Here is a 13,481-nt window from a genome sequence, read left to right on the forward strand (position 1 = left end):
ATATACTGTTCTTGTAATGAAGGACAATCAAATGGACTTTTTAAAAATGCTGACAGAAGAAAACTTTTCTTCGAATTCCACATTTCTACAAAGATAACTAGAAACACAACCATGTTTTAACAGAGGTTTAATTAAAACAACTTCTGACAATGACATCAAGCCATATGACCTGCAACTTTATCAGGTCAAATACAAACCAGGTCCGAACATCATACTTAATTTATATACCCAGTTTCACTGCATCAAGTATAAAATTCAATGTCACATTGATATTCTCAGCTTTGCATTACACAAATCTCATTGCACCTGGAAGGGAGCTCTATAATAATGTCTGACATGCATACAGTTTTATGACCTGGTAAACGGAGGAAGAATAACCAGATTGCAAATAATACATGTTTTTTACTCTCCTGTGCAACACATGCCCCTTTCAATGGCACAAGCCTTGCACATAACATAAGATTCTCTCATCAATACTAAATATTACTACTTCCTGCATGCATTGTAACATAGTACTTGCATATTAGTAATCTCGTACAATTTATATAATTACTTATATTTTTTAAAGCTACGATTTTTATTTTCTGCCAGCATTTTGTTTCTATCTTCCCTCGCTCAAAAATCTCCACTAATCTGTAATAGTCTATGCACTGCAGCCACATCACCAATTTCCTTGCTGAAGCAGTTAACTTTTGCTTATCTATCTTTTTTATCCCCTGCTCTGTCATTTCAAGATTGGTAGATAGCGATGAGTTACGAGGAAAATGGGGATTAACAAGAAAAATGTTCAAAACATTGTGTTACCTCTGTTAAGGCTGATTTTCAATGATTTTATTGAGATGTGGCTGTCATCTATGATAATTGTGAAAATACAACTACATGAATTGCTTACTGCATGATAATCTTATGCACACTGTCCAAACACAATGGGTTGAAAACCATGGCACCTGACCAAGACATTGGGCAAATGTTGGCTTTCATAGCATTAGGTGAGGTGGGAACGAAAGAAGCAGATGGTTGAGTGAACTTATACAATGGTCACACTTGCATTTTTCTTTTAGGTGAGAGAACTGGGACAACCCTTCAGAACAGTGCCAATTAATACTTCACTGAAAATGGGTCACCGTCACAGATTCACCAGCAGAGTAAAAAATGCTTGAAATCAGTAATCCTGTGATAGGTGATAAACTGGAGATTTTGCACACTTGTAAAACAGAAGCACTTAGAAATGATTAGTTGTTTGTACCATACTGTTCTACCATCCAAATATAATTCCCCCATACTCACATTAGGAACAGAGGGTTTCGCCTATTTCACACTTATAAAAGATGCACTTTCCAGTGAAAGTCAGTACATGTGAAAAAAGTAGACACCATGACCAATCTGTGGGGGTTTGCCACCTCAGAGGCAATGCAATCAACAGTGGGCTGCACATCCTGAATTAATTATCAAGTAGACTGATCAAATCAACCAGCCAGCTGTCAAACATGAATCTTCTCAGTCTTACTGCTCACTATACTTCATGCAATGCATTTGGAATATTGTTACTAATAAGACATTAAACATTATTTTGCAAACTTTTGCTAAGAAAAACGTTATTGGATGTGTTTAGGTATGGGGAGGGCCAATGGGAGCGTAGAAAACTTCCCTCTATGTAGATTGTGCGCTTAAACCCACACAAATCTCAAATTTTGTGAAGAAAGTTCTTTCTATAGCCTACCTTCGTCTGCAAATTGAACATGGAAGGCGTAGTTTAACAGGAACAAATTTGGATGTCAAAGAGCACAGGTATAATGACGAAGGAAAAAAAAAGAAACAGCAATCAGCGTAATTCCCACAGCCCAGAGAAAAAGAGCAAGCTTCAACTGATAAAACATAAGAATTGTTACTACATGCTAAGCAACTAACAAAACCATAAGATAACTACAGAAAAAAAACCTGGAAATACTGGAATCAGAGTTAATATTTCAGGTTGATGACCTTTCATCAGAACTAGGAAAAGTTAAAGATGCAATAGACTTTGAGCAAGGTCTGGATAAGGATGAAGTAAGGCATGAAATGGGTAGGAGACAAGAACGACAATGACAGAAGAGCTAGTCCTACAGGATCCAAAGTAAATATTGATGGGATAAGAAAAGAAACAAAAAGATGTGCCTGCAAGCAATTGTACAGTTACCGAGAAAGCAAAACTAGGGGCAAAGATTATGCTAAGCAAACAAAACAGTTTATAGTCAGAAATAAAAACAAATTTCTGCGGATCTAGAATCTGAAACCAAAAAAAGAGAAAATGCTGTAAAATCTCAGCAAGTCTGGCAGCATCTATAAGGAGAGAAAAGAGCTGACGTTTCGAGTCTAACTGACCGTTTGTCGAAGTTTTGACGAAGGGTCAGTTAGAATCAAAATGTGAGCTCTTTTCTCTCCTTACAGATGCTGCCAGACTTGCTGAGATTTTCCAGCATTTTCTCTCTTTTGGTTATAGTCGGAAATTGTTGAACTCAACATCGAATCTGGATGACTATAAAATGCCTAATCCAAAAAATGAGGTGTTGTTCCTCAATCTTGCATTAAGTGTCACTGTAATATTACAATAGGCCAAGGACAGATATCTGAGTGACAGCACAAGATGAAGAACTAAAATGACCAAGTACTGAAAGATTGGTGTCAAACTCACACTTAAAACAGAAGTGCTCTGTGAAAGTCACCTAATCTGCAATTGGTCTCCTTAACCTAGGTGAACACATTTCCTATTCTAATGGTAGGTCATTAACACTGTTTTTCTCACCATTAACACAGTCTGATCTGAACATTTCCGATATTTTGTGTTTTTACCTTAAATTTCCAGCATCCATAGTATATTGTTTGCCGATTAAACAAAATCGTAATTTGGAGTAGCATCTACCCTGGCTCTGTGCACAAGGGTTTCTATGGAACTATTCAAATAATTCTCAAAAGGCAAGATCAGTAACAATGAGAAGGACATTGTCTTTATTTTTGGCATTGCTCAATTTCAGTTTAACACTTTAGCAATAATAAGCAATTTCTGCTTTTGTGTTGAGAACCAATCAATAATGTGGAAACCATCATAATCCCACTGGCTTTCAGAACGTGACAATCTGAAGAAAAAAAGCCATTTAAAAAAGGGAGAAATTTTAGGTTTGTTATGTTATAAATGTCTACTGCTACAGCGCACTTTCAACTTTAACATTCAACATAGTGCATTGATACAAAGTCAGCTTTGCAAAGTAATTGACTGAGCAAGTTAAGCCTCCTTCACAAATCCCTTCTTGAAAAGAAAATGGAGCATAAATGTTACGCAAGATCTCAAAAACCTCACCCTCACTCCGGCTTTTTTAAAAACTAACCAAAGAACAGCATATGTTTAACAGACTGCTTAGAAGAAAAGGAATACTCTTATGAATTGTCATCACTTTTCAAAATTAATGCTGAAAACTTTTCAAAGCATGCTGGGAAGCAACAAAGAACAAATCCCGTAAGGTAATCTCTTCTGCTAATAGAAGAAATCCATTGGCTGTCAAATGGCAGAGCAGGAGGTCTCCCAACAACTTAGCAGGCTCCAATCAGTTCATCAAGAGCAGGAGAAAGGAAGGGTGCATTGAAGTCAAACATTTGCATTTACGAATCTTCTAAGGTGCTACCTCAGCTAACAGGATGGCAGAAATCAAAATCAGAGAGCAATTTCCAGCATATTGCAGACCATGAGAAGGATAAGTCATAATGTGCTGAGCTACAGACAGTTCTTTGATTTAGTACCTGTTTCTTATTTTGCGAACTGCCCAAACAATACAAAGCATCAAAACCAAAGTCTGAACCCATGAGCAAAATACAAGCTAGTTGGCAACAGGTTTAAGATGGGGAGAAAGTGAGGTCTGCAGATGCTGGAGATCAGAGCTGAAAATGTGTTGCTGGAAAAGCGCAGCAGGTCAGGCAGCATCCAAGGAACAGGAGATTCGACGTTTCGGGCATAAGCCTTCTTCAGGAAACGTCGAATCTCCTGTTCCTTGGATGCTGCCTGACCTGCTGCGCTTTTCCAGCAACACATTTTCAACAGGTTTAAGACAACTGGATAAACCTGCACATTCAGGGTATTTGGCGGAGTGCAGTTCACATATCCAAAGGGACTTAAACTAAACAAGATAAAACAAATTGAGATTGTGACTAATTCTCGGCAACATCTGAATCTGGATTTGAATTATATGTGACACATTACTGGTAGCCCCACACTATATTGTCTTTATTAGCTTGCTCAGTCAATTGCTATTCCATAAAGATGATGTGTTTCTGCAGCATCTTTCACACACTCAGGACATATAAACTACTTTACAGCCAGTGAGGAGCGCCTTGAAGCATATTCACTGTTGTAACGCAAGAAACACAGCAACCAATTTGGGCATAGCAAGCTGCCACATAAATATGATGATGATCAGATTTTATGTTAAGTTGATTGAGTGATAAATATTGGCTACGAATTCCACAGAATTCCTCTTCTATTCTTCAAAATAGTGCCATGGAATCTTTTAGGCCCACCTGAGAGAACAGACAGTTTCAAAATTCTACTTCCAATCTGAATACTATTTCGAAGGAAAGCAAGTTCAGAATTTAATTTGCTTTAAATTGTTTAATTAATTAATAACCTAATTAACATTACCATATTCTTGAAACAGCTTCAAACTGCTGTATTTCATTAACTGTGCACAGAGCTAGTGTACATGGACCAGAGGGAAAAGACATAAGATTTCTGGAAGCAACAGTTAATTCTCATGCATATCAAAGTTGCTAAACTGAAATTTTAAGACGTGTCCAGCAAAGTGATTTATAATGTGATTGGCATTATCTTGTACCATTCTGTGATAAAAACTTAGTGGGCCAGATGCAAGTCTCAATGCACTGTTTCATCATCAAAAACTTGTAACCGACCTATGCCAGACTGGAGGTAATAGTTACTACTTTGCTGGCTGATAGCGTAATATTCAGAGTTATTATTTGTTTCAAGTCATCTTTATTGTGTACAGCTTGGCTTAAAATGGTTTGCATTTAGACAACCATCATACTAACATTGGTGAGACTCACAGAAATGTCATCCTTACAGTACAAAATGTTTCTACAAGCTTGAGACAAAACATAAGGGAAGTTTGTCATATCCATTATTTGGGATTTTTAATCTAGGTTCTGACCTGGAACTGCTTCCTTCCCGAGATAGATATCACTTAGTTTTGTGGATGTAAGTTTGCCCGATGAACTGGAAGATTCGTTTTCAGACGTTTCGTCACCATACTAAGTAACATCAGTGAGCCACCGGTGAAAGTAAACTGAATAGAGAACCTTGCCCTTTTTTTTTAAAATTCATTCACGGGATTGTGATCATTACTGGCTAGACCAGCACTTATTGCCCACCCCCAACTGCCCAGTGGATAGGTAAGAGTCAACAACCTGCTGTGGGTCTAGAGTCACGTGGTCTATGTAAAGATAGCAGTTCCTTTCCCTAAAAGGACATTAGTGAACCAGATAGGTTTTTTCTACCAACAATAGCTTCATGGTCATTACTAAGCTCTTAACTCCAGATTTTTACTGATTTAAAATTTCACCATCTGCCATGGCGGGATTTGAACCCTGGTGTCTGGATTATTAATCCAAGCGGTAATACCACTAGGCCACTGCTTTTTTTTGTAAGCAAAAAGCAGCTTTAGCCAAAAATAAAATGATCACAGGTAAGCAAAAAGTGCAATTCCTTTGTACACAACATATGAAAATGAAAGTTAAAAATCATAACACCAGATTATAGTCCAAAAGGTTTATTTGGAAGCACTAGCTTTTGGAGCACTGCTCCTTCATCAGGACAACCACCTGATGAAGGAGCAACACTCCGAAAGCTAGTGCTTCCAAATAAACCTTTTGGACTATAACCTGATGTTGTGTGATTTTTAACTTTGTCCACCCCAGTCCAACACCAGCACCTCCACCTCTACCTCCACCTCCACATCATGAAAATGAATGGGAATTCAGTACTAACTGCTTCAGACAGGGCTAGTATTCTCAAAAATCACAAATAGGAAAGTGGGACGATTTAAAAACAAATAGTTGGGGCAAGGGATCAAATAATGAATGTGATATATCAAAGAGCACAGTCAAGACAAGAAAGGAAAAAAAAACAAAGAATGCACCAATCAAGATCAGATGCTACAAAGATAACAAAAAGACGAAAAATACTCTGCACCTAGATGTATGGAGCAGTCAAAGTAAACACATTGTGTGCTTTATTAACAAAATTTATCTACTAGTCATTATGGAAATGTTAATGCCAGAGAAGTATTGGGTCCTGATTATTAAGATGTATATGACATCCAAGAAAAGTAGGATGCCAGGTTAAAAATGGAGGGGCATTGCTCATCAAGATTGGAGTTGGTGTAATAGGTACAGATGACCTTGGTTGAAGAGATCAGGATGTAGAATTAGTTTGGTTGGAGATGATCAATTGTAGTGAAAAAAATTACTAGTGGCCCCCTAACAGTAACCACAATGTAGGGGCAAGTACAGAAGAAAAAATATTGGGTGTGTGGGGCAAGGGACAATAATCATAGGTGTCTTTAATCTATGCACAAACTGAAAAATCATATTGGTGGTAACAGCCTGGATGCAAAGTTCATAGAATGCTTTTGAGATAGCTTCTCAGTGGAGATATCTTACTATAAAGAAAAAACTCAAAATAAAGAAATCATCATCCATGGTTAACTAAGTAGGGAAAGGGAAAAAAAAGAGATGTAAAGGTGACTGCAGGTCAGATGACTGATCAGAATTATAAAGCAGAGAATAATAAAGATTAATCAGGGTAGAAATTAGGAGTGCAAGAGGAAGTTAACTAGAAACGTAAAAAGCAAAAACAAGTATTTAAAAAAATAAGAGAGTAATTAAAGTGATTGTTGGTGCTCTAGAAAGTGGAGCTAGGGAATTTATAGCAGATAAAGAGGAACAGTGGATTAAATTAACCAACATTTTGCATCTGTTTTCACTAGAAGATGCAAATATCTTTGCTGTGGTACAGAAAGTACCAGAAAAAAATTCGAGGGACTGAATTATCTTCACTTGGAGGGACAAAGATTAACTCAGGATTATCAGCATGGCTTTGTAAGGGGGAGATCACATCTGACAAATATGATTGAATTTTTTGAGCAATTTACTGGTGTGATGCAGTCTATGTGGACCTCTTGACAAAGTCTTACATAGCATACAGATTAAGCAGCTAAGAGCCCATGGGATCCTGGGAAATTTGTCAAATTGAATCCAAAATTGCCTTAGTTACAGGAATCAGAAGTTGGATGATCAAAAGATGTATTTGTGACTAGAAGCCTCGGTCCTTTGCTAATTTGTAGTGCACATGAATGATCAGACAAGAATGCAGGAAGCATGATCAGCAAGTTAGCAAATGACATGAAAATTGCGAAGTGGTAAATAGCATGGAGGAAAGCCTTAGACTACATGACAATACAGGTGGCTCAGTGGTTAGCACTGCTGCCTCACAGTGCCAGAGATGCAGGTTCAGTTCCAGCCTCGGACGACTGTATGGAGTTTGCATATTCTCCCAGTATCTGCGTGCTTTTGCTCCCACAATCCAAAGATGTGCAGGTTAGCTGGATTGGCCATGCTAAAGTGTCCAGGGCTGTGCAGTTTAGGTGAATTAGCCATAGGATATGCAGGATTACAGAGAGTACAGTAGAGGAATGAGTCTGGGTGGGATGCTCTTCAGAGAGTCGGTGTGGACCTAATGGGCCGAATGGCCTGTTTCCACACTGTAGGGATTCTATGATTTTACACAGTTAGGCTGAACAATGGCACATGAAATTTAATCCTGACAAAAAAGTGAGGTAATGCCGTTTGGGAGGCCTATTAAGGCAATGGAGTACACATTGAACGGTAGGACCCTGGAAAGTACAGTGGGTCAGAAGAACCTTGGGTATGCATATCAATAGATGTTTAAAGACAAGAAGATTGGTAGATGAGGTGGCTAAGGCTGCATAACAGATACTTGCCTTTATTAATCAAGGCTCTGAATACAAGAGCAAGTAGATTATAAAGCAGCTGCACATAATATTAATTAGGCCACAGCTGGAGACCAGCATCTGGACACCACATCACAGGAAGGATGCAAATGAACTAGACAGAAGCAATTTCCAACAATTTACCTGGGTTGGAGCAATTCAGCTATACAGAGAGATTAGGTAAGCAGAGAAGGCTGGAGTGGTGAGGAATTGAGATCTTCAAATTTCAGACAGGAACTGTATAGAAACTTTTCCTTTTAGTACAGAATAACCAAAGACACAGGTTTATGGAAAGGAGCAGGAGGTTTACAGGTGATGCAAGGAAAACATATTTCACAGTGTGTTCTGGGATTCTGAAACTCACTGACTGGAAGAACTGAGGAGGCAGGAACCCTGAAGACATTTAAGAATGGTTCAGATGAGCACTTGAGATACCATAACATAAAAGGTTACACGCTAAGGGCTGGAAAAATGAGATTAGAATAGAGGGAAGTCAGATGGCCCATCGTGCTGGGGATGGTCAAAGGGCATTTTCCTATGCTGCACGAATACTAACTCCATTCCAGTAACAGCTATAAATCTGGAGATGCAAGGGAAAGAGGAACTTGCGGATAGTACTCCTTCCCTTGTGACTGTAATAAGCAATATGTAAGCTTCTGGGTCTGGGCATTCTTCATCTTAGGGCCTTAGAAAAAGGTGGTAGGTGTGTTGGCATTAATTTTCCAAATTCCCTAGATTCGGCAAAGATTTCATCAGAATGTAGCAAATGTAACTCCTCTATTCAAGCAGCAGAGAAGCACACAGGAAATTGTAGGCAAGTTAGTTTGACATCTGTCATGGAGACGGTGTTAGAATCAATTGTTAAAAGTTTAATGGGCACTTAAAGTTATATTGAGAAAAGTCAACGTGGTTTTGTGAAAGGGAAATCACGTTTTAATAATATCAGTTCTTCTAAAGATCAGCATATGCTGGAGATAAATGGAAGCCCTGTAGACAGAGTACTTGGATTTCCAGATGGCAGTTTAAGAAAATAAATGGTGTAGGGGTTAACATATCAGTGTTGCTTGCTTTCTATCAATCAGTCAATCTGAATGTGTGCACAAGTGGTGTTTTGTTATCAGCAAGTTATAATGAGTGGAGCCACAAAGGGGTTTGTGTGGGGCCTAAAATCTTGTATATCAATTACTTGGATGATGGGAGCAAAGGAATGTAACTAAAGCGGAGGACTCAAAGATGAGTCGGTAGGTATGTTGCAGAGATGAGTTTGCAGGTTTAAAGGGCAGAAGGTTTACAGGTGATATGAGGGAAACCTTTTTCACAGAGTGTTCTGGGATTCTGAAACTCACTGAAAGAATCGAACAAGCAGGAACATCTGACTTAGAGAATAATGTGGAAGTGTAAAGTTGTTCGTTTTGGCAGGAAGTATGAACTGCAGAATATTATTTATATGAATAACAATGTGGAATGCTAATGTGCAGAGGGATCTAGGTACTCTAGTACACAAATCAAAATGTTAACGCACAAGGGCATAATCAAGGCCAGTAATGAAATGCTCTTTTATTAAAAGAGCAATTTGATGGAATCATCTAATCATACAGCAGCAAGGTGGTGTGGGGGAGGAGGAGATCGGTGACAGGGAGTTTTTTTATAATTAAGGGTGCATATTAGTTGCAACTATTCCTCTGCAGCTTTATGAAAAGACTTAAGATTGACAATTTATGCGAAGACAATCTTCAATATCAATGAAGGACAAAGGATTGAATTTCATTCCAGTTCCCATTAATTCAAAATCAACTGATTAAAAAGTTGTTTAAAAGATGAGAAAACATTTAAGCAGCAAGTTATGCATAAGAACACATTTTTTCCCTAAGATCTCAGATTGATTCCAGCCCTAAAATATGTTCAATCACCTCTTTTGATTTACTGTGATGCCTTTTTGCTTCAGTGCTTTTTCATTGGCATCACGAAGCAAACGGATCTCCTTCCTTGAGAACAGGCGAATAGAGAATGCTTTGTCCAACAGCTTCTCAATTGGGACATGGTCAGCAATTCCTTGAATGAAGTTCTGGATATCAGTTCGAATGTCAGCAGATTTTTCAGACTGCCTGATTCTGACTTTTCGGAAAAATTTGAGCACAGCCAATGCTACCCTGTAAAGTACTTTAAATCCTTCGACAAAGAAGATATCTAACACACGGACTGCATAGTTAAATGGCAGGTCTCCAAAAATCCATCGTAGCCAATTAGAGTAAACCTCCAGGACATCCTCTGAAGCACTCACTATTAGCTTGTGGGCACCTTGGCAGTATTTGTTGGCTAGATCTCCAAAGGTCATACAAGAGGACTCATAGGCCAGGAAGGTTTGATCTATGAAATGTTTTGTACGGTCGTTACAAGCCAAGAGCCGGCACACCTTCTCAAAACAGTCTGCTTCATCAGTGCTGTAATGTAGGAGCAGTGCTACAATGGCTGGCAGCACAGGACAGAAAGAGATGTCTGGAAACTGGTTGGAAATACAAACCACAATCTTCCTAACTGCAACAATTCCATCGGTGTTCAGACAATAGTTTGGTACTGCACTACCATTGACAAATTCTGGCATTGGCAGAGTTGAGGCATTTTTTATTCCTGTGATTTTTCCAACAATATCCTTGTATACCTCAGCATCAGGTGTCACTGTCCTGCATGAGACAGCTTTGATGATTTGTTCATAGATTTTTGTTCTTAAAGAGTGGCTCTTTGACCAGTAACCTTGTCGTGCGTACTGCTTTAACAAGTTGCTATCTATGCGGGATGGGACCACAGGACTATCCTTCTCCAGGTCAATCATTTTGTCCCAATCCACAAACTGTCCACTCTCCATGTAAGACATAGCTGGAGCTCACTGATCCTTTTGTTTCAATATTTGAGAATTGAAGGCGAGGGGACAGAATTTGATCCTCAAGGTGCACCTGTTTTTCACTGTTAGACAAAAGACATCACAAATTAGTATTTTACAACCATTACAGCTTTAAGCATCCAAAAGGACATACTCAAAGATTGAAAAGTGAACTAATTTGAAGATTTTGTCAAGACAATTTTCAAGAATTCCAATTTAAAGGAAAAACTAGCATTTATGCTGCACAAGTGGGCAATGCTGATTAGTTGGTAAGCAAACTCTGATTGCCAAAGGCATTACCATGTAGAATGCCCTAATAAATGGTAATTGACAGTTAATTGCAAAGCTGTGTTTAACTTTGACAGATTAACTCTGATTAATTTCTCAGGGAAATATTTGGACCAGTCAATAGTTGTCAATCTTGTTGAAACTACACCTGTTTTAACTCATACAGTTAATGGAATTTTGAGAGCAGCAAATTGGCTGCAATGTTTTTCCAAGTAAAATGAGGTGCAATACACTTCGCAACATCTTAAAGTGAAATACAATCCCACAGGCATTTCACCTTAGAGCCACCTGAGTGTAATATGAAATACAAAGAAGTGCCTATATTCATACACAAACATACAAATCAGGTGTAAGCCATTCAACTGCACTAGCCTGGGAGACCACTTTAAAAAATCATGGCTGATCTGATTGTACATTTAAATCCATTTCCCACCTACCCTCGATTACATTTCATCAGCAGTATGAATGGCAACTAAATGAACATGCAGATAAACTTATGCTGCAAACTCTAATTTCACCTGATGTATTTTGCCTTCAATACCTGCATTCACCAAAAGAGTAATTCTCAGAATTACTGGCGGCAGTTTGATCAGTCAATAAATTAACATACAATAAATCCTCTATGTCAGCAACATCATGACTTCACCTATCTATGCCAAAAAATAAGTATCAAAGATCAACAACCACAGACAAACATTGGATATCCATGATATTTTTAGCCATTTTAAGCCTATTTTTAACTAACTTCACACACGTAAATTTCATCATTTATAAATTTTCTCAAGAAAGGAATCCTCATGAATATGGAAGAATGACTGTAGTGTTTTTAGATAACTGGTTACTGTCCAGCTTAAATCAGGTAAATGTTTGACAAGATTCCAATTGTATTCCATTTTAACCAAACTGTCTGTGTGTATTTTAAGAATTGACAAAATAAACACAACTAATGGTGTTGCTGCTTTGGAGAGCCGAGTTCCAAATTACAAGCATTCATGAGGTTACATCATTCTAGAAGTGTTTAAGGGTCAATACACTCTGTGTACAGATCACACAGGATGGAACAACCGTCATTATCCAGAGATCTTTATTTTAGGTAATTACCTTCCATGCAGTATAAATAAACTGGTGTTAAACATTAAGCGCATTAACTTCATAGTCACACCAAAGATGACCATAACCCACCTCCAAGTAGAAAGTTATTACAGTTCAGAATATATTTAGGAAAAAACTCAATCATGTGAACCTGATTCTTTTGTACTTCTGTAGTTCCATTGAGTTTAATCTCCATGGTCATACATTTCAAGTTTGGATTTTGGGTCACAAGGTCACCAACAATTGTGTTCAAAACTGCTCATGCTACATGCCCTGGGTTGCTTCTGCAATGTGTTTACTCTTACATTTCTAGCAGCAGGTACAATCTTTCACTGTATCAATCTGTTTTCTAAACATAAGCAATGACCTTGGAAAAAGATTTGGTGAAATTATGCTTTCAAACTGCAAATGTGTTTTGGCTTCTGTTCTCTCTCAATCTGAATGAAATATGCAGTCCAGTACAGAATTCAAGATAAAAACACTCACCAGTATCCAATCCAATTACCCAATTTTCCCATGCAGGACATTTAATGGTTTGCAGTTAACCTTCATCCAATGCAAGCACCTGCATCAAAAAGCTGAGAAACCTGGAGTTCTTTTCTGCTGAATGAATTACCTATGTGTAAGAAATATTATTTTGAGTAAAATTAATAGGAATCCCTTGAGATTACTTAAAGATAGACTTTATATTTCATTAAATACTTGGAGATCCAGGATTACAATAATTCAGTATTATTTTAACCTGAAAACACAAAATCTGCAGTACAAGGAAAGTGTACTCATCGTTTGTGCAATATACATTCGAGTAGCACAGGAGAGATCTTGACTGCAACCAATCCAATTATGTTCACAAGTCCTAAACTCTGCCCTCTGTAAGCTTCAGTTCATTCAAAACCGTGCACCCTACCCCACATCAAATTCTTCATGCTTATCACCACTATTCTTTAGCCAATTCTCAAACTCAAATTTTAAGCTCTATTTAAATCCTAACAGAGTCTTAGAGATGTACAGCACGGAAACAGACCCTTCGGTTCAACTCGTCCATGCCGACCAGATATCCCAACCCAATGTAGTACCACCTGCCAGCACCTGGCCCATATTCCTCCAAACCCTTCCTGTTCATGTACCCATCCAGATGCCTTTTAAATGTTGCAATGGCACCAGCCTCCACC

At 38.2% G+C, this 13,481-nt stretch overlaps 1 protein-coding gene across 1 annotated transcript in view; it reads right to left on the reverse strand.

The window, feature by feature from the left end:
- Positions 1-13,481, reverse strand: part of tbc1d24 (TBC1 domain family, member 24) — a 44,564-nt gene that overhangs the window by 11,152 nt on the left and 19,931 nt on the right. The window contains exons 2-3 of the mRNA XM_060840657.1: positions 12,796-12,925; positions 9,962-11,012 (exon numbers count right to left, since the gene is read on the reverse strand). Coding sequence (XP_060696640.1) covers positions 9,962-10,923 — 962 coding nt within the window. The 5' untranslated portion in view covers positions 10,924-11,012; positions 12,796-12,925. The remainder of the gene's footprint in view (positions 1-9,961; positions 11,013-12,795; positions 12,926-13,481) is intronic.

Source organism: Hemiscyllium ocellatum, chromosome 20 (genome assembly GCF_020745735.1).
Source record: "Hemiscyllium ocellatum isolate sHemOce1 chromosome 20, sHemOce1.pat.X.cur, whole genome shotgun sequence".
NCBI lineage: Eukaryota > Metazoa > Chordata > Chondrichthyes > Orectolobiformes > Hemiscylliidae > Hemiscyllium > Hemiscyllium ocellatum.